Here is a 19207-nt window from a genome sequence, read left to right on the forward strand (position 1 = left end):
GGTTTTTAGTACCGTTCTGTGTCGGTATCTGGGAATAGATGATGAAAGTAGATATTATAAAAGATTTCCACGCGCGGCCAATTCCTCGTGGGTCAAGCTCGCCGTTCAATGATCTCATTTTTGGTGGGCGTGCATTCACGCTCCTTATAGTAAAGTGGTGGAGTGTTACTGTTTTGAACCCGGCCTCTGTTTAGCTAACCGGACACCGTTGGATATTACCAGTCTTGTCTTGGTTTTGAGATAAGTGTTTAATATTTCGTATTCGCACATCGATCGATCCGAGCCGCTAAGAAGTAAGATTATATGTTAATTTTACTTCGATTCATTTAACTAAATGATTCAAATTTTTTAACTCTAATCTGTTAGTTTGGTAATAAGTTTGTGTTAAGTTTATTCATCGTGTCAAAAATTATGAGACTTAAATATTATATGTCGAAACATATGTTTAAAATTATATAGATTGACCTTATATCGATCGATTTCGTAGGAGAATTATAAAAAAGTTGAACCAAGTAAAGCAAAATGCATGTCCCCTTGGGAAGAAAAGACAGTTGGGCTCTTCTTTCCCTCTTAAGCTTTTGTTTTGGGCTTTTCAGATTTGGTTTGGAGTGAGGAAATAGCAAAGCACCCCACTTCGGCCTTTGGACCAAAAGTCCCATTTGGGGACTCTTTCTTTACTCCTTTTGTAGATTCTTTTGATTGCTTTCTTATTGGGGTTGCTAAACTCTCACTTTACACCTTCCAGATTCTCTTCAAATTTTCCTGGCACGCCAACTCTTGTATTTCATTTTTTGTGGGTATTTTCATATGAGTAATTACATAGTAGACTATATTTATTTGATTTGTATTCGCTTGTTTAGTAAATTAGTGTACGACTGTCATACAATTGAGATGATGTGACAATAAAAGTAAACTATTAATTCAATATTATTTTTACAATTACTGATCCAAGGATTGAGTTTCACTCTCACATTAGCAAATTATTTGATAATTATATAGCAGACTACTAAATAGCATGGCAATTTTCATATTCATGTGCTTGTGCATGAACAGTGATAGAAAAAAGGGTGGGGGGCTTTGTAATAATATTTGTAAAAGAAAATTGTGCAAGAAATAGATGGATGTCATTACTCATAAACGTATCTATTAAAGACAAGTAATGTCATGCATTACCCCATTATCCCACTCTCATTCTCGTGGTCCGTCTAATCAAAAAAATTAATCCTCATGCGTCAAATGCTACTGGGATCATGCCACATAAGCTATAAGGATGAGAGGGAGATAATTAATGCATGGAATTACTCATGGAAAGAATGTGTCCTCAAATAAAGAAAAGAAAAAGGAAGTATAAAAGAAGAGAATAAATACAACTCATCACCGACCAAGTTCACACTACTTCCGTGATGCTTTGGTCTCTAGCTTCTTTAGTATTGAAAAGATGAAAAACTTCATAGAGAAAAAGAGATGAGGAAGCAGAAAACTTTGGGTTAAGTCTTTTCATGACTATAGGGGTTCGTCTTGGAGCAATTCTATTAATTTCCTTGTTACTAATGATGGTTTCAAGCTTAATAATACAATTGACATTGCCTCTTATCTTGTCTCTCATTTCTCTAACATCTACACTAGTACTAATCCTTTATTTGATTCTGACCTTGGATAATCTGCTGGCTCCAAGCATCACCCAAGGAGAAAATTCAATACTTTGTGCCATCCCAATTGAGTAGGAAATCTTTCAGGCTCCGTCTCAATCTCAATGGGGCCTACAAAGTGTTGAGAATATATGTATGAGTGTAAAATGATAGAATTTTACATTAAAAATATGTAATAAGCGTGAGTGATTAATATAGCATTGTTGGGCCCAAACCCAAAAGCTAAAGCTTTTGAGTTTTGTAGCATCTCAACATGCTATATTATGCGCTCACTTAAAAAAAAAAAAAAAAAAAAAAAACTCTCCAAGGCATCAATTTCCTTAACAAGTGGTAGCAGAGCTATGGTTAGCTTCTTGGGATGAGTGTATGGACGTGTCTGGTTTAGAGTTAAGTTCGTTTTCGCAACTCTTGACACGGGATACTTTTGAAAATATAAAAAAGACTTGTAAGCGAGAGAAAGTTTGGTTAATGTAGAAGAGATTCACAATTGATTGAGAGATTATTATGAGTGCACTCGTAAGTCCCACATTAAAAAAGTATAAAGAAAAGCGTAATATATATATATATATATATATATATATATATATATATATATAAAAGTGGACACAAGATTTTTGGGTTAGAGTGGCGTTCAAATATGTATATTAATGTTGTTTTGGTGAAAACTCTCAAACCGTGTATCTGCTCTCCACAAAGGCCCAGGCTTGGATTGGAAGCCAAGCTTGTTCTACTAGCCTATTATGAGGAAGAATGTGGTAGGCTTTGTACAAGGTTTCTTGAGGTTATGTGGGCTCACAAAATTAAAATTTATATGGATTATGGGGGTTGTCTTGACATTGTCCAATAATTTAATCTGATTGTTAGTTTTGCAAGTCGTGTAAAAAATTATTAATTCTAATGCAAGATCCTTTACGAACCAATTGATCAATAACAATCCTTAACCCTAGGTGCACAGCTCCAGCTTCCTCTCACACTCAAAACCCTATAAATCGAATAATTTATAGGAAAATGAGAATTGAGAAATGCCCCCACATGATGTGACTAAGAATTTCAATGCTTGAGATCCATAGATAGAATCCAATCTGGAATTGGGATAGGAGAGAGAGGAAAACGCAACCTGTAGCTACTGTAACAGCTGTGTATTATAGCCGTTGAGTTTGGCGGGTTTTACCGGTAATTTTGGGAATTTTTGGGAAATGGTCTTTCAGGTGATTTTTGGATTCTATAATTCTATTGGGTTGGGTTTTTGCGTCTTTTGAACTTCATGGGCCTATTGAGATTTTTGTGACTCCTTGGGTTTCACCAAAAATTAGACATTAAATATCTTTTTTGTTTTTTTTTTAAAAAAGAATATCACATGAAATATCTTAGGTACAAAATAATTGCTCAGGGAAAAAAAAAAAAAAAAAACTCTTATTTAAGAAGAATAATACTACACACTCTGACTTCTTCGAACCTATTTTTCGGCACCCATTTGTGACTTTTAGAATCACCATTAAATTTATGATAGCTCGGTATTAGATTTTAATTTAATTATTGTTTTAAGATTCATTTATGAGGGTAGAGAAATATGTTCCTAATAGATAACTCAATTGGTCAGGGATCACTTCTCATGAAACGGAGGTCACTAATTTGAAATCTTTCTCCCCATTTTCTCTCCCATTGTGTGGACACGTCCAAAAAAAAAAAAAAAGTAATGCTAGGGGACAATATTTTCTTCATATTTTGTCTATCTCATTTTACAAATCAACATTAGATTTGTGGAATTATGTGGACTCTAAGTAAGTTAATGGTAAACCCTACAAATCTAATGATTAATTTATTAAATTTATAAGAGAATATGACCAAATATAAAGAGCTTATTAACTCTTAGCATTTAAAAATAATAATATTTGAAGAATTTTTTTGAAAAACTTGAAAGTATTTGCAACTTTCCACATAACAAACAAAAGTTATAAGACAATTCCAAAAGAGATTGATATTAATTTGGAAATTTCATTACAAAAGGAAATTCTCTGGATATTATAAGATATTTGAGAAAAAAAGATATTTATTTATCAACTGACACCTCATTCGTAATTTATTATGAATTAAAAAGGAAAATATTTTTTTAAAAAAAATAGATGGAGAGAGAGAGAGAGAGAATGAGAGAGAAAAGCAGATCGAAAAGGATAAAGTTGAAAATCAAACTCATGAGTCTACACGCACTTAACACGGGGTCGCCGGCGGGGTATTGCTTGCTTGCATAGATCAACAAATTCAAATGAAGGGGCCCCATACTTACCTGTGAAGCTATCTTACGAAAAAAAAAAAAAAATAGAATGGTTTTTTGTTCAACTTTTGCGGCATATTAAAAGGATGAGAATATGGTTCTAGACGCCTACTCATTCAACTTTACTTTTTTCTTTTTTTTTTTTCCTTTTCCTATTAAAAAAGAAAGAGCGTGGCGATCAAAATGACTATTTTATTTGAGCGTGATTCTAATAGTACATGTCTGTGAAAAATTGCATCAAAAAAGCCTACTTGTCTGTCTTGGTAGAGATGGTAACCTATGTTGTAGCTTGTCCCTATTCTTAAATTTGGAGTGTGGTTACGGGTACTATAGTTTTTATTATAAGTTATTTACAAATTTATGTGGTGTTTCACATGGTATATTTATTGGGTTTACAAATTGACACGTACGTACTACACCAGCCATTGAAATGTAGATTATTACGTAATAGTGAAACTTATTTTCATAAAATGAGTTGTAATAAAAAAAAACTATATAGCATTTCAAGATTTTCTAACTTTATTCTTAAATTAAAACCCATTTATGGTTTCTTATCTACTTTATGCTTAGTTCTTGCTTTGTCTTATTTACTAAAACAATGTCACTAGGGAAGCAATGTAGTGATATTTTAGATAGAAAAAATATATTTTTTTTTTCATTCAATTTTTGTTATTTATTAGATAGAAAAATAGGAAAAATATGGCCAGAGAGCTAAGATAAATTTTTTTTGTAAACTCAGAATATTAAATTGACTAAATTGAAAATTGAGATCCAAAATACAAAATTCAACAAAACACAAGAAGGTTCTGGAAATATTTTTCCTATACAAAGAAAAATCATATTTAACTATTAAGTTTTCTTCTTTGGATTCAATCCATAGGTTTCTAATTTGAATAATAAAATCCTTAGGTTTTATTTAAGTTTGGCCACTTTAACATCAACCTTAATAGTTTGTCATATATCACATGTATCTCATTTGACACATTAGCATCCATGTTAGCACCCTGATGCAGTGTCACGCCAACTAGTGCCAAGTCATTGATAGAATCCAAAAAATAAAAACCAACTACGAAAAATAGAAAACAAATTGATTTTCATTTATGAGAAACAATGATCCAAAGCCACGCCAACTAGTGCCAAGTCATAGATAGAATCCAAAAAATAAAAACCAACTATGAAAAACAAAAAAAAACAAATTGATATCTTGCCTTTATGAGAAACAATGATCTTTGTTGATTACACTGAAACCCAAATAGATCTTCCTGCCACGTTGACTCAAAGAAAAGGATGATTTGGTGTATTATTCAAAATAGCAAGAAACCCCCATGTGCTTACCATGAATCATTCCTTAACCCGCATGAATTGGTGTCTTATTCAAAGCACTACATAAAAAAGTATACCACATTTTTAAGGCTTTGTATGCATAGATAGTTTATGCAAGTACATGTGAAATGTGCTCGTGGTATGATGTATTTATATAAATGGCCCTCCTAGTCCTAGCAATCTTAGTAGGCAATCTTTTTTTATATGACCAACTAAGGAAAGGAGAAACGAGATTTGAACTAGTGATTTTTGTTTCAAGAGTCATAATTTTTAGCCAATTATGTTACTTTTTGGGGTCTTGTTAAGGTAATCTTAGAAGAATGCTAGAAACCATATTTTTATTTTACAATTATTCCATAATATTGGCATAACAATCTTAATTAACCTTTAACTTTTTTGATTTTTTTTAACAATGACTGGTTTAAAGTTAGTTGAGACTAGAGTTGTTAATTTTTGACACAACTCACAAATCCGATACGAAATTAAAGAGTTAGGATTGAGGATTCTGACCCGTTTAGTTAAATAGGTTGGGTTATGATTGATTTATATAGTCTTATACATATGCCTTGACACGACCCAAACTTGACACTCGACATAATAGCTGAAATTTTTTCACATAATCTGCGAACCAGACATGAACTCAATACAAAATTAGAGAGTTAAGATTGGTGTGTTTGACCTATTTAATTAAATGGGTCAGATTAAGATTGACCTATATAATCTTATATCTACGCTTTGGCACAACTTAAACCCGACACATAAACACAAATTGCCACCCTTAGTTGAGAGTCTTGAGACCGTTATATTAGCATTATGCGATAAAATTATATATTTTTTTAAAAAAATTACTCTTGATCTAAATGGACCTCCTAGTAGTCTTAATCATATAAATATACTCAAAGATATTTTCATACTTCCAAGATATGGCTGTTAATCTCTCTATACGTCCCTGATTTCTTCTTCAATGGTCCCCTGTCTCATTCAAACAAATTATGGAAAATGCTCTAAAAAATAATAATAAAAATAAAATAAAAAGAAGAAAAAGATCATTAGAGAGTATTGAAAATTTGTAATCGGTGTTTTAATTTAATGAAGGAAATAATCATATTGTTTAAGACTATTTTTTTTTTTTCGGTCTTATAGAATTTAAGTTTTTTTTTTTTTTACGAATAATTTAAGTTGTTGACTTGTTGTACTCCACATGTCCCATGTTGACTCGCCATGCCAGCAAAGAGAACTAGGCCACGACTTTGAAAGATATTACGTGTACGGACAGCGAAGACTTACTTTATGCTTACCAATTTATTTATTTATTTATATTTATTTCTTTTATTTTTAGCCAACAAAACTAATTTGTTAAGAAAGTTAGTGCCCTTGTTTGTTAGAGTGCGTTTCACATTAATATTTTTTTTATTATCTGTTTAGGAGTGCGATTTTAATAAATGTGATTTTAAAAATTGTGTTTTTGAAATTGATATATATATTATCAATTTAGTGTTTGGATAACATTAGCATATAATTGCGGTTTCATGGCCAAATAGGTAAATATTGTGCCAAATATTGTTTTAAGCGAAATCGTGATTTTTGTTTAAATTCCCACATTTTCAAATAGCACCCACTAATTAGCTTATAGAAATCGCAGATTTTTTCACGATTTTAAAATTTGCGCTTTTAAAATCGCAATCCCAAACACTCTAAAATTGCAATTTGGTTTAAAAAGGCGGATTATTTATTTAAAAACACACTCTAAAACTGTGATTTTAAATTAAATTGTTTGAGATTGTAAAAAGTCAGTGTTTTCAAATTAATTAAATCTGAGTTTTTTAAATTGCAAATCCAAACGGATCCTTAAACCATTTTCCTACTCATTTTTTTTTTTTTTAATAATGTTTTGAAATAAAAATACTAACAAACAATCTTAAACACAAAATACTCAAAATTATTTTCACATTTATGTTAATTAAAAAAAAAAAAATGCACCCTTTAACACCCAAATAGAGCCAATATTTTGGTATGAAGTGGTAAAATTTAATGTAAAATATTTCTATTATACCCATTAAAAAAGAAAAAAAAAAAAGAGAAAAAAAAAGAAATTATGGTAAAAAGAAGGAAAGAGAACCTTCTTTTTTTTAAAAATAAAAAAATAAAAAAATAAAAAAAACTTTATTAGGATATAATAAAAAAAAATTAAAATTTTAAACAAATATGACGTGGTTGATTTGTTAGCGTCGTGCATACATTACTGACCACATTTCGTTAGTATTTGGATGGAAAGGAAAAGGTAGAGATTACGGGTTTTTAAGTAGTGTATTAAATTTTATAAAATTTATAATTTCACCTATCTGTTATGATATTTTTTTTAAAATTATAACGGAGGGGTGATAAATTTTCAAAATACCCCGATATTTTTGTTTCAATTTTTAAAAATTAATTGTAATTTTTTAATTTCATAAAGTTTATAGGGTTATAATTGTCATTTTACTCTGTGATAATCTAATTTAACCTCATACTTTAACAGCGGAGACCGTGGGGTATGATCGTAAATTTATTAAAATTAAATACACTAAATTATAGGTGTGTTTGAGATTGCGATTTCATATAAAAAAAATTGATTTTAAGCCAAATCGTAGAAAATAAATTCTTTGGGTTTACGATTTTAAAAAAATCGCGATTTGAAAAAGCAGCTTTTTTTTGCATTCGCAGGTAAAGAAGTGTCTTTTTTTTTTTTTTGGGAAAAAAACGCACAATTTTAAAGGCTAAAGTACAATTTTAAAGGTCAAACTGAAATTTTGTCAAACGCTTAGGGTATTTTTTGAAAATCACGTTTTCAAATTGTATATTTTAAAATCGTACTTTTTTAAATCGCAAACCTAAATGAACCCGAAGAATTTTAAAACTTTGAGGTGGAGATTAAAAAAGCCATAAAAATTCAAGAAGATTAAATGAAGTGTTAATAAAGATTATATATGTATAAATCACCCTCTTTTTTTTTTTTCTCTCTCTCTCTAAGCGTATAAATCACGTTAAAACATAAAGAATAAGTTTTAATTTTCTCCAGTTTTTTTTCTCTCTCTCTAAGCGTATAAATCACGTTAAAACGTAAAGAATAAGTTTTAATTTTCCCCAGACAGAACATAATATCCTCTTGGAAACAAATTCCATGAGCCTAGGCGAAATCAAAAGAGGTCAAAAGGGTAACGGTATCCGTACGAAGAATTTTTAAGTACTCCAACCAATTTGTACTCATTTAATTGATAATGTCTTTTCAAACGTTCAATTAAGACAATATTCTCTTAAAACTACCACAAATTTACCAATGTCCTCCAAAGTCAAAAAAAAAAAAAAAACCCATAAATTTTTGTCAAAAAGGCAAAAATACCCCTACAAATTCGAGAAAAAAAATTAATTTTTTCTTTAATTTTTTTTTTGAAAATTTCTTTTTTTTTTTTATATTTATTTTTTTTAAATTTTTTTTATTAAGGGTATTTTTGTTATTAGGGAGAAATTGACAAATTTTGATAGTTTGAGAGGAAATAAAAATTTTAAGAAAACATTATTAATTAGATGATAGTTTGAAAAGAATAATTGGGCTTTTCTTAAAAAATTTCTAATACCTAAATTGGCCCTGAAATTTTTAAAGGTTCGGGGGATATAGGTGACCGACCTGCCCTCACTTCCAATAGGGAATGGTTGGCCTAATAAATTTTTTCTTCTTTTATTTTTTGGTTGCGCTTAGGTGGCCTAATAAAACGTTAGTTTCTCTTCAACTATTGCATTAATTCCCAACGTTAGCGTTTCGCCAAAACAAAGGTACAAAACTCAAAAGACAGTTTTAAACAGCTAATTACTCAAAAAGGCAAACAGCTCTTTCCAGGAACCGCTCAGCTGTTGTGAGAGAGAGAGAGAGAGAGAGAGTGTACGTGGGTTTTGATTCATTCTGTTGACTGGGAAAAAGGCCGGCATCGGCCGTCTATATGGTGCTTATGTATTCTGTAATATTTATATTCAAATGACATTAATGTATACGCGTTGAACGATCAAACCAATCCAAACGAAGCCGCTCTTTCCTGGAGACTAAAGTCTATACCTATCCCCCTCTTATATTTTTTTTTTTTGAAAGATCCCCCTCTTATATTAAACTCCTAACTTGTATGGATTTTCAAGGTATTATCAGCATCACTGAACTGGGTTTCCTCTTCTTTTTCATTCTTTTTAAAGTCAACTAATCTTTGCAGATTCCGAAGGTATGGTGTTTCAAATATGGTGGGTGAATAGCGTATTTCCTCAGTTTTGAGTTTTCAATGAAATTTGATGAAGCATGGGGTTCTTGGACTTATGGTATTCAATTCTTTGAAAGATTTGTAGTTTTTGATAAGGTTTGAATTAGAGCAGATACGGTTTATTATTCTCTTTTGATGTATTGGGTATTGGGGGAAGTTTGAAATTCTGAATAAAGATCATAACTTTAGTTGATTGTATTTCAAAACTGTTGTTGATGGGTATGATGGAGAAAGGGAGTTTCAGGAAGTTTGGTATTGATTTTGGGGGGAGATTTGTGTTAGTGAAGGAGAAAAGTACTGTTAATTGATTGAATTTTGGGTGTTTTGGGAATTTTGGTATTGATTTCAGGACAATAATTGTCTTAGCGACAAGCAAAGTATTGTTAGTTGATTTAATTTGGGTGTAAAGTGCAACATGGGTGTTAGTGAAGGAGAAAATTACTGTTAATTGATTGAATTTGGGTGTTTTTGGCAAGTTTGGTATTGATTTCAGGACAATAATTGTCTTAGCGACAAGAAAAGTATTGTTAGTTGATTGAGTTTGGGTGTAAAGTGCAACATGGGTGGTATCTGTACCACTGCTTCTTCGGCTGTCGAAGACAGAGACAGCCAGGCAAGCTCAAGGAAGAGATTGTCGTCATTGAGCAGACGATCATCATCGGAGTTACGAGTGAATTCTTCAAGAAGACATGACGGAATACGGGGCAATGATAGATTGGGATTGCACAGTGATGAAGTGAAAGCTATGCGCATTGATAGGAAAGCCAATGGTTCGATTCGGGTTTATGATGATCAGATTGAGAAGAAGAGGAGAGAGAAGTCTGAAGTCTCTGCTATCGAACATCCGGGCTTGGGAAGGGTTCCAAAGGCTATACATGGAGAGCAGACTGCAGCAGGGTGGCCGGCTTGGCTATCTAATGTGGCCGCAGAAGCTATCAAGGGATGGATACCGCGGAGGGCAAATACTTTTGAGAAATTAGAAAAAGTATGTTCCATTTTTTCTTTGATGCTCAATTACATTCATGCTCTGCAGTTTGACCACTGGTTTTGCCTAGTGAATACTCTCACAATAGTTGCAGGAAATTAACATGTCCAAACCATGATTACTAGTTTGCTTGACTGAATTTTACTGATATGATATAGTTCTATTACATGATTGGGGTTTTTGATTGAATGTCAGAACCATATTTCCCTGTTTATTTTACATTTTAAGGAAAAAATATGCGGAGTGAAAAGGAATGCAGTGGAAATACTTTATATATAACACTTTGATGAGAATTACTCAAATAAGCATTTAGTAGATTGTTGATTTTTCTAACATTGATTGGAAATATAGCAAGTTGGATGCTTCTTCATGTCTAGAGAAACCATTTTTACTATCATTAGCTATAGAGTTTGTTTTAAACTAAAAAAAAGGAAAGAGAAAAATAATGCAGCCATGCATCTCCTCTGTAAAGGGAATTTGAATTAAGTTGTTGAAAGTTCATGTCATTTTCTTGATCTAAATCATTTAGAGAAATGTTCGGCTTACAAAATATTTACAAAAAAAAACTCTTACAAAGTGATGTGGCACACCATGATTAAATTTCTCAAAATTTGAATTCATCTTATTCTCAATCATATTTTGCCACATCACATTGTAAGAGTTTTTTTATAAAATATTTTGTAAGCCTAGCATTCTTCAATCATTTATCATGATTCGGGTGGGAGGAGGATGTGTTTCTAATTACTGTTATCCATGTTGTTATTCTCAATCCTGCTTTGGTTTCATCTGTGGTGGCATCTCCTTTCTGCAGATTGGCCAAGGAACTTATAGTAGCGTTTACAAGGCTCGTGATGTTATCAATGATAAAATTGTTGCTTTGAAAAAGGTACGATTTGATAATCTGGATATTGAGAGCGTCAAGTTTATGGCAAGGGAAATCATCATTTTACGACGGCTTGATCATCCGAATATAATAAAGCTGGAAGGCTTGATCACATCGCAAATGTCACGCAGTTTATACCTTGTTTTTGAGTATATGGAACATGATCTTACAGGGCTTGCATCATGCCCTGGCATAAAGTTCTCAGAACCACAGGTACCATATAATGGTTTTTAGGTTCTCCCAGACTTCTGTTTTGTGAGGTATCTCATTGTTGGTATTTTTAAACACAGACATTTCTGGATGAAATGTATACCTTTCTCAGCCTTTTGCCTAAAATCAGAGAGCTGGAGGCCATTTTGATGCAAATTTTTCCTTAATTTTGCCTTAGATTGAAATTTTAGTGTGCTTGTTTGCTATGATGTATGAATTCTAATGCCTATTTCTATGTTAGGTTAAATGTTACATGCAGCAACTTCTAAGTGGACTTGATCATTGTCATAGTCGTGGTGTCCTGCATCGTGATATAAAAGGTTCAAATCTTCTTATAGATGATAATGGCATTTTGAAGATTGCGGATTTTGGCTTGGCTACATCTTACAATCCTCATCATAGTGTTCCAATGACAACCCGTGTGGTCACTCTTTGGTACCGACCACCAGAACTTTTACTTGGAGCATCTCACTATGGGGTTGCGGTGGATTTATGGAGTACTGGTTGCATACTGGGGGAATTATATACTGGCAAGCCTATCTTGCCAGGAAAGACAGAGGTACAATGTTTATATGCAATACTGATGCCTCAGTCTGTTACTATGTCATGTGCAAATATCCTTTGGGATTTCCATAAACTGCAGAAGCACAGGAAAAAAAATAAAAGAAAAAATAAAGAAATTAAAAGAAAAGGGACAAAAAGATCTCATTTTAACTAGAATAACAAATTTGATCTCCAATATATATGTTGAGGGTTGTTGGAGATTTGCACTACATTGAAATGAAGCCATTTCTATTTACAAACTATTGTTCTTGTTCTTGTTGTTATTGTTATTTTTTATTGGTTGGTGGCTTTCATTGCTTGAATTCAATATAAGCTCTTGTCCTGTGCGTCAAAAGTACAATTTTCCCATACTCCATTTTATGTTTTAGTTGTTTCCTCTGATGCACATGCTGGGACATACATATTCACTCACAAATTTGTAGAACTGGCTTTTTCCATTTTCCAAAAAATAGCATGTTAGTATTACATATAATTGGTTCCTTTGAGCTTATTTATGCATTCCTTGTAGGTTGAGCAATTGCATAAGATTTTTAAGCTTTGTGGCTCACCTTCTGATGATTACTGGAGAAATTTGCGGTTGTCCCATGCAACATTCTTCAGACCACCACAGCCTTATAGAAGATGTGTTGCTGAAACATTCAAAGATTTGCCTGCTGCTGCTATGGGGCTTATTGAGACCTTGCTTTCTGTAGATCCTGCAAATCGAGGAACTGCAGGATTTGCTCTAAAGAGTGAGGTATGCATGTTTTAAATTTCTGAGAAATGCTGTAAAACATAATTTGGTTGATATTGAACCCTTTATGATCTGAAACTTATTTATGCTCATCCTTCTTATATGGAACACTGAATAGCATTGTTATTAGATACTGATTTACATGATTCTATATTATTATTATTAAATTTTTTGTTTTCCTTTTATTTTTTTGGTTCCTTAAAGTCTTTTTTTTTTTTTCTTGCGTGCTGCGATAAAAAGAGAATTAGACACACATGGAAGAGAGGCCAACCTGAAGAATAAAAAGAAGCAGAAAAATTTATTATAAATTGATAACTACGTTCGAAGTGACTTTTGACGATAAAATACATAACATACTAAATAAATATATAAAAAAGTAAAGAAATTGGTAAAGCCATTCACTGATCAAAGAAAAGAAAGTAGCAGTAACTGATGCTAGATAAACTCAACTATTGGTTATTGAGAATACTCTTAATTTTGGGCCTTATGTTAAAAGGAAACCAAACCTCTCAACATTTCCTTAGCAGTGCAATATTACTTATTCTTGATGATTGCTGATGCATTATTTCTGTTTAATATTTATGAGCTACTTGTTTCATCTATATTATATTGAGGCCTGTGATCTTTGTTTGCTATTTTAATTAGTAATTGCTTTTACAGTTCTTTACGACGAAACCTCTTGCTTGTGATCCTTCAACTTTGCCGAAATATCCTCCCAGCAAAGAGATTGATGCGAAAGTGCGGGATGAAGTAGCTAGAAGGTACACATTATAAGTTGATTCTATTTCATGCGGCAAGATAAGATGATAAGTGTTCTGCTTTATTTGTAGAAAACTAGTAACTCGCTTCCTAACTAATGTTTAAATGTTTTCAAAATTTGATTATCATTATCTAAATAGTGCTACAAATATATGTTTTTGTCACAAGCACAGTAGTAATATTTGGGAGTGATCCCTATTTAACCTGAAAAAGGAATGATGCACGTCTTTTTAAGTGGTGAAATATGGTCATTTCTTGAAATAAATAATAAGAATTGTGATTGTTGTCTGTGGTTTCTACATAACGCCTTGATTTTTGTCAAAGGGAGGCTTATTTGTTTTCTAAGAGTGATGGTCCTGAGTTAACCTTTCATTAATTCTCACAGGCAAGGAGATGTTGGAGACAAAGACCGGAAGGTTGACCTCAAAAAGAGAGGACAAAAAGAATCCCGGGCAATCCCTGGATCAAATGCTGATGCTCTGCCTTTCATGTCAATGCAGGTGACTAGAAATTGAGTCTAAAATCATCGTTTTGTAACTGATTAGATTGAACTGAACTATGCTACCTAGATGTCAGCACAGTTAATTTGTGATGCGGCATAATGTGGTTGATTATAGATTTTACTTTATATTTTGAACCCTGATCATTATGTTCTTTTCTAAAGTACTTGTTTTTGAAACTACTACTGATTTTGTCTGTCTAGTTATTTTTGAACATCATTTGTTTTGTTTTGTTTTTTTAATTACAGAGAAGACAAGGCCAATCCAGTTTTCAGACCAAAAGTGAATTGTTCCACTCTCATAGGGAGGAAACTCATTCTGGTCTTTTGGTTGCTCCACCTAAACAGCCACGACCCGTTAAAGAAGTACGAACAGGTGAACCGGAGCATCTTCATAAAAGGGTTTCCCACTCAGGACCATTGGTTCCTGGACCTAGATGGACAAAGTCGGAAAAGGAACTTGATGCTCCATCGGCTGTTTCTACTGCAGTCAACTTATCAAAACTGTCTGGTTTGGTAGTGACTAGGACTTTTTCGTTGTCCGACGATCACCAAGAAAAACCTGGTCCTACACAGCCAGACACAACAGAGCAATTTGGCAGGATTTCAGGATCAGGTAGTGAATTGGAGTCCAGAAGAAGGCAGGATCATAAACATCACTCGCAGAGAAATGGCGATTTCAGTCAGATCGATGGAAAGGGCCGTACTAAAGAACCATCTCTAGTAAGTTATTTATCATGCTTTTTCCTTCGGTTATTTCTCATTTACCTGCCACAAGTTCTAAGCAACATTTTGCTAGGCATAGATATCAGTTTTTTATATAATCCAACACTAACTGCTGAATGTTATTGGAATAAATAAGTCCAAATGCTTCTTCATGGTATATCTTCTGATATATTGGAACAAGTTATGGAGTCCAACCATGTGCATCAATGAGCTTTCACAGTTTTCTGGTCAAATTTATGATTTTCTTCAACTTAGTTAGTGTTCATGCATCTCAAAGGTGAGTCTAGTTATCTAACTCTAGATGCTTTTTATTGTGTTGTTTCAGCATGGTCATGGGTCAAGGGGAAGCAAGATCTATGTCTCTGGTCCCCTACTAAATTCATCGAACAATGTGGACCAGATGCTTAAAGAGCATGATCGCAAGATCCAAGAATTTTCTCGACGAGCACGGCTCGACAAGACGAGAGTTGATCAGAAAGTTCATTCTCGTGGGAGGCAAGTGACTGCTAATTAGTGGCTCATATTTAATCCTGTAGGTGGATGAATCAGCAATGGCTTCCAACAATGTCATGGATAATCGTCTCTGGCTCCATGCACAAAGCTATTTCTGCTCTTTTGTAATTGTAATTCTGTTTTATATTTTTTTAACTACACATTTCTACAATAATAGAAAAAAGCAGTGTATAAAGCTTCTCTTTTGCAATGCTACCCGACATGTTCGAGGTGTTTGGAAATTTGAGAATGATTAAATTGTATTTTGTTTATTTATCACAGAATATCGCCACCATTTCTTTCCCTCCGTTGTTGCTTGCTATCAGAATCGACTCTGCTCTTCTCCCTTCCTTTGTTTCTCTTATGTGTTGTGATAAAATTCTGGCCTTGTATTTGCTCTAGGGTAAAGTAGGTTTTTCTGTTTTCTTCTTCTAGCCAAATCTCAAGATTTGGTGATAAACCCCATACTTTTGCATGAGAAACTATGCATCCCAACAACAAAAAAGCTACCCAAAAAAAAAAAAAAAACCTAGGGAAATGAGTTTGAATGACTTCACCAAAACATGGTTTCCAAAAGAGTTATTATTATTTTTTTTAATTTTTTTTTTTATTCATTTTTATTTTTATAATTTTGATGTTTTTGCAAAGTAAATATTATTAGAAATCATGTATTATGTGAAGTTCAAATCATGCAAGATGGCTCCCACTAACCATTATTTCGGTCATATCATCAAATAAATATGAACAAGGCTTTGATTTTTCAGCCCTTCTGGCAAAAATGGATTAGCAATTTAAATAAGATCTTATCTCAAATTGGAAGAATGTCTAGCTTTCTATTGGTGTAGGGTTAGAATTTGTCAAATTTGTCAGTCTCTTAATTGTCAAATTAAATGCCAATATCCATATATAAAAATAATTTCTGTCAACTTCTACAGCAAGTTTGATTTTGGTGCAAACAATCTGACCAAATCTGATTTGGAAGATTTTTTTTCATGGTCAAAAACAGTGGCAGAGACAAGCAAGTCGGCAAGTGAATGTTGCCTTAAAAAAAATTTAGGAGTTCATTTGACAATTTGAATGCAAAAAATATACATAATTGGACGGCTTCTTCTAGAAGCAGAAAAAAAATCTTCACCCATAAATACAAGTTGTTTTGGCAAGAAGCTTAACGCACCATGCCTAAACTGGCCGGATAATACTAATCAAGCTTCCAAGAGCAAATAGAAGTCCTCATAAAACAACATATTCCTTGATAGTTTCACAAAAATTGTAGAATTTGCAATCAGTTCGAATTGCTACTAATTTGGACAGGTAAATTGATAAAACCCATACAAGACCCCTATTTAGGCAGGTGTGTCTCGTATAGATTCTCTCATATTATCTACTCAAATTATTAGCAATTAAGGTAGGGTAATTGCCGTGAATCCTTTGCGATTACCATGTTTTCATCTGCCTGTAAGGATGGCATTTGAATCAGACCAAGAAATTTCGTCAAACGTAGGATGTCTGCCACCAATGTTCTGGTTAAAACTGGACCACATTGCAGTTGTTCTAATTCTGTCAAGCAAATTCCCCTCTGCTGCTTCCCCTTCAGGCACATTGCCCTCGTTTGCTCCATCCAACACCCTCAAAACCTGTCTTATTGTAGGCCTCTCGCGAGGGTCAGGATATGCACACAACAAACCCAAATGAAGCACCCTCTCAACTTCCTCAATGCTATAACCACCCATGTTCTTCAACCGCTCATCTGCAGCACTATGCAATTCTCCTGTCTCCATTAGCCTCCATACCCTATCAACCAAGCCTGGGTTCCCTTCTTCAGTAGGCCTTTTCCCACACGCCACTTCTAGAACCAATATCCCAAAACCAAACACATCGGTTTGTGTCGATGATAGACCAGTGCGAACCACTTCCGGTGCCATGTACCCGACGGTCCCGACCACTGTTGTCGTGTCAGCTGGCTGCCCGTTATAGTGCATCTGAGCTAGCCCAAAATCGCCTAATCTAGCATTCATATCCTTATCAAGCAGCACATTGCTTGCCTTAATGTCTCTATGCAAGACTTTAGCTTCCCAACCCTCATGCAAATAGGTAATGCCGCAAGCCACATCTTTCAAAACCTTCATCCTTTCCTGCCAACTCAACATCATTCTCTCAGGACATTCAAAAATCCTCTTGTCCAAACTTCCATTTTCCATATAATCGTAGACCAAAATCAAGCTGTTTTTCTCATTCTTTGACCAACCTCTCAATCCTACCAAGTTCCTGTGCTTCAATCTCCCTAGGCTTGAAACTTCTGCTAAAAACTCACTCATCCCATTTTCACTCTCGCAAGGGATTCTCTTCACTGCAACTTCTACTCCTCCCTGCAAAAACCCTCTATAGACCTTCCCATTCCCTCCAAACCCGATGACATTTTCTTCAGAAAAGCCTTTTGTGGCCGCAGAAATCTCTTGGTAATTAATTCGATGAGGCCAATACTCCAATTCCCAATCTTCAATTCCTTCCTCTTCCATCCCTTTCCTTCTCTTTCTCCTATACAAAATCACAAATACTAAAACCCCACAAACAAGTACAAAAAAACTAGCAACACTAACCCCCACAATAAACCCTTTTGATCGAAAAACAGACCCTTTTGGAGGCACAAATGAAGGCAAATTTCTCGTTAACAAAGCATCCCCAATAGAAAAATTTGAATTGCTAAAGCTCCATGCCAATATCTTATGACTCTCAACCAATTGCCCTGTTGCTGCGCCAAACCCTGCATACATGTCATCCAAAAGAACAGTAGAGAGATTAACAAACTCACTTATCAAAGGCCTCCGAGGCCTTTCCATGCCTGCCAGAGCCATAGTAACATTTATACTTGACTGAAAAAAGTCAATCCACACTTGATAGTTCTCCCCATTGTTCAGCTTCAGCTCCTCAAACTTGTCATCATCTTCCCCCCTCCAAAACCCTGCTGTATATGAAGCCAAAGAGGTAAGCGAATTCACAAAAACACCGACATGATTGCCATTGATATCATTGAATTCTTGATTCTTAAACACATCGAACTCGATACCAAACACATGGTTGTCGGGACTGCCATCATTGGTCAAGTTGAAAAGACCCAGATGCTGAGATGAGCTTGTGCCGTTTATGCCTGTAGAGGGTGTGAATAGAAATGCAAAGCCATGGCCAGGGAGAAAGTTCTTGACTTTTGCAATGGAGAAGATGAAGGAGGTTGAGAAGGGGATGGGAGTGGAGCCGGAGTTGGTGGGTTTTGTGGGGATTTTGGAAGGGTACAAGGCACGGCCTATGGAGAAGGGGGTCTCATCAGTGATGCTGAGGATCGAGGAGTTGATGGAAGCATTGCCGAAGAGGAGAAGGTTGGTGGAGTTGAAGTTAGTGTTGAAGATGAACTCAGTCGCTGAAGTTGAGCTCAGGATTGCAAGTATTAAGGTGAGGAGGAGAGGCAGAGTTGGAGAAGACATGAGACACAGAGAGAGAGAGAGAGAGAGAGAGAGAGAGATGGAGGAAGAAGAAGAAGAAGAAGTATAAATTAAGCAAGAATAATGAGAAAGGGAGATAAAGCTATGGCTGTGCAGAAGATTTTTCAAAAAGAAAGATATCGTCAAGAGACAGTGTCAACAGCTGTGTGCTCACTGCTAAAGAAACAATCCATAGAGAATGTTGGGAGACTAAAGACGCAATCCAACGCTAATATAAAGCTCAGATTCAACCAAGAAATTTCGGTTCAAGAGTTCAATTATTGTAAGTATAATAATAAGTACGTCTCACATTGAGAAAATATATAAGAAAATAATGTTTAATATATCTAAGTGAACTT

At 34.1% G+C, this 19207-nt stretch overlaps 2 protein-coding genes across 3 annotated transcripts; one reads left to right on the forward strand and one right to left on the reverse strand.

The window, feature by feature from the left end:
- Window positions 1-9364: 9364 nt before the first annotated feature.
- On the forward strand, window positions 9365-15678 carry LOC132180524 (putative serine/threonine-protein kinase At1g54610). The gene is made up of 9 exons (XM_059593392.2): window positions 9365-9408; window positions 9480-10509; window positions 11321-11605; window positions 11844-12161; window positions 12675-12902; window positions 13560-13660; window positions 14044-14158; window positions 14407-14880; window positions 15209-15678. Exons 2-9 carry the CDS (start codon window positions 10084-10086, stop codon window positions 15395-15397), a joined length of 2136 nt encoding a protein of 711 aa, XP_059449375.2. The 5' UTR covers window positions 9365-9408; window positions 9480-10083; the 3' UTR covers window positions 15398-15678.
- A 761-nt stretch (window positions 15679-16439) lies between these two features.
- On the reverse strand, window positions 16440-18991 carry LOC132181262 (putative L-type lectin-domain containing receptor kinase VII.2). 2 transcript variants are annotated; one of them, XM_059594395.2, is made up of 2 exons: window positions 18007-18883; window positions 16440-17910 (listed from the first exon to the last, which is right to left on the reverse strand). In XM_059594395.2, exons 1-2 carry the CDS (start codon window positions 18849-18851, stop codon window positions 16821-16823), a joined length of 1935 nt encoding a protein of 644 aa, XP_059450378.2. In that variant the 5' UTR covers window positions 18852-18883; the 3' UTR covers window positions 16440-16820. The 2 variants fall into 2 exon arrangements, with proteins under 2 accessions (XP_059450378.2, XP_059450377.2); XM_059594394.2 differs by having other exon boundaries at window positions 16440-18991.
- Window positions 18992-19207: the final 216 nt, after the last annotated feature.

This window comes from Corylus avellana, chromosome 5, assembly GCF_965113065.1.
Source record: "Corylus avellana chromosome 5, dhCorAvel1.hap1.2, whole genome shotgun sequence".
In the NCBI taxonomy this organism is placed as follows: Eukaryota; Viridiplantae; Streptophyta; class Magnoliopsida; order Fagales; family Betulaceae; genus Corylus; species Corylus avellana.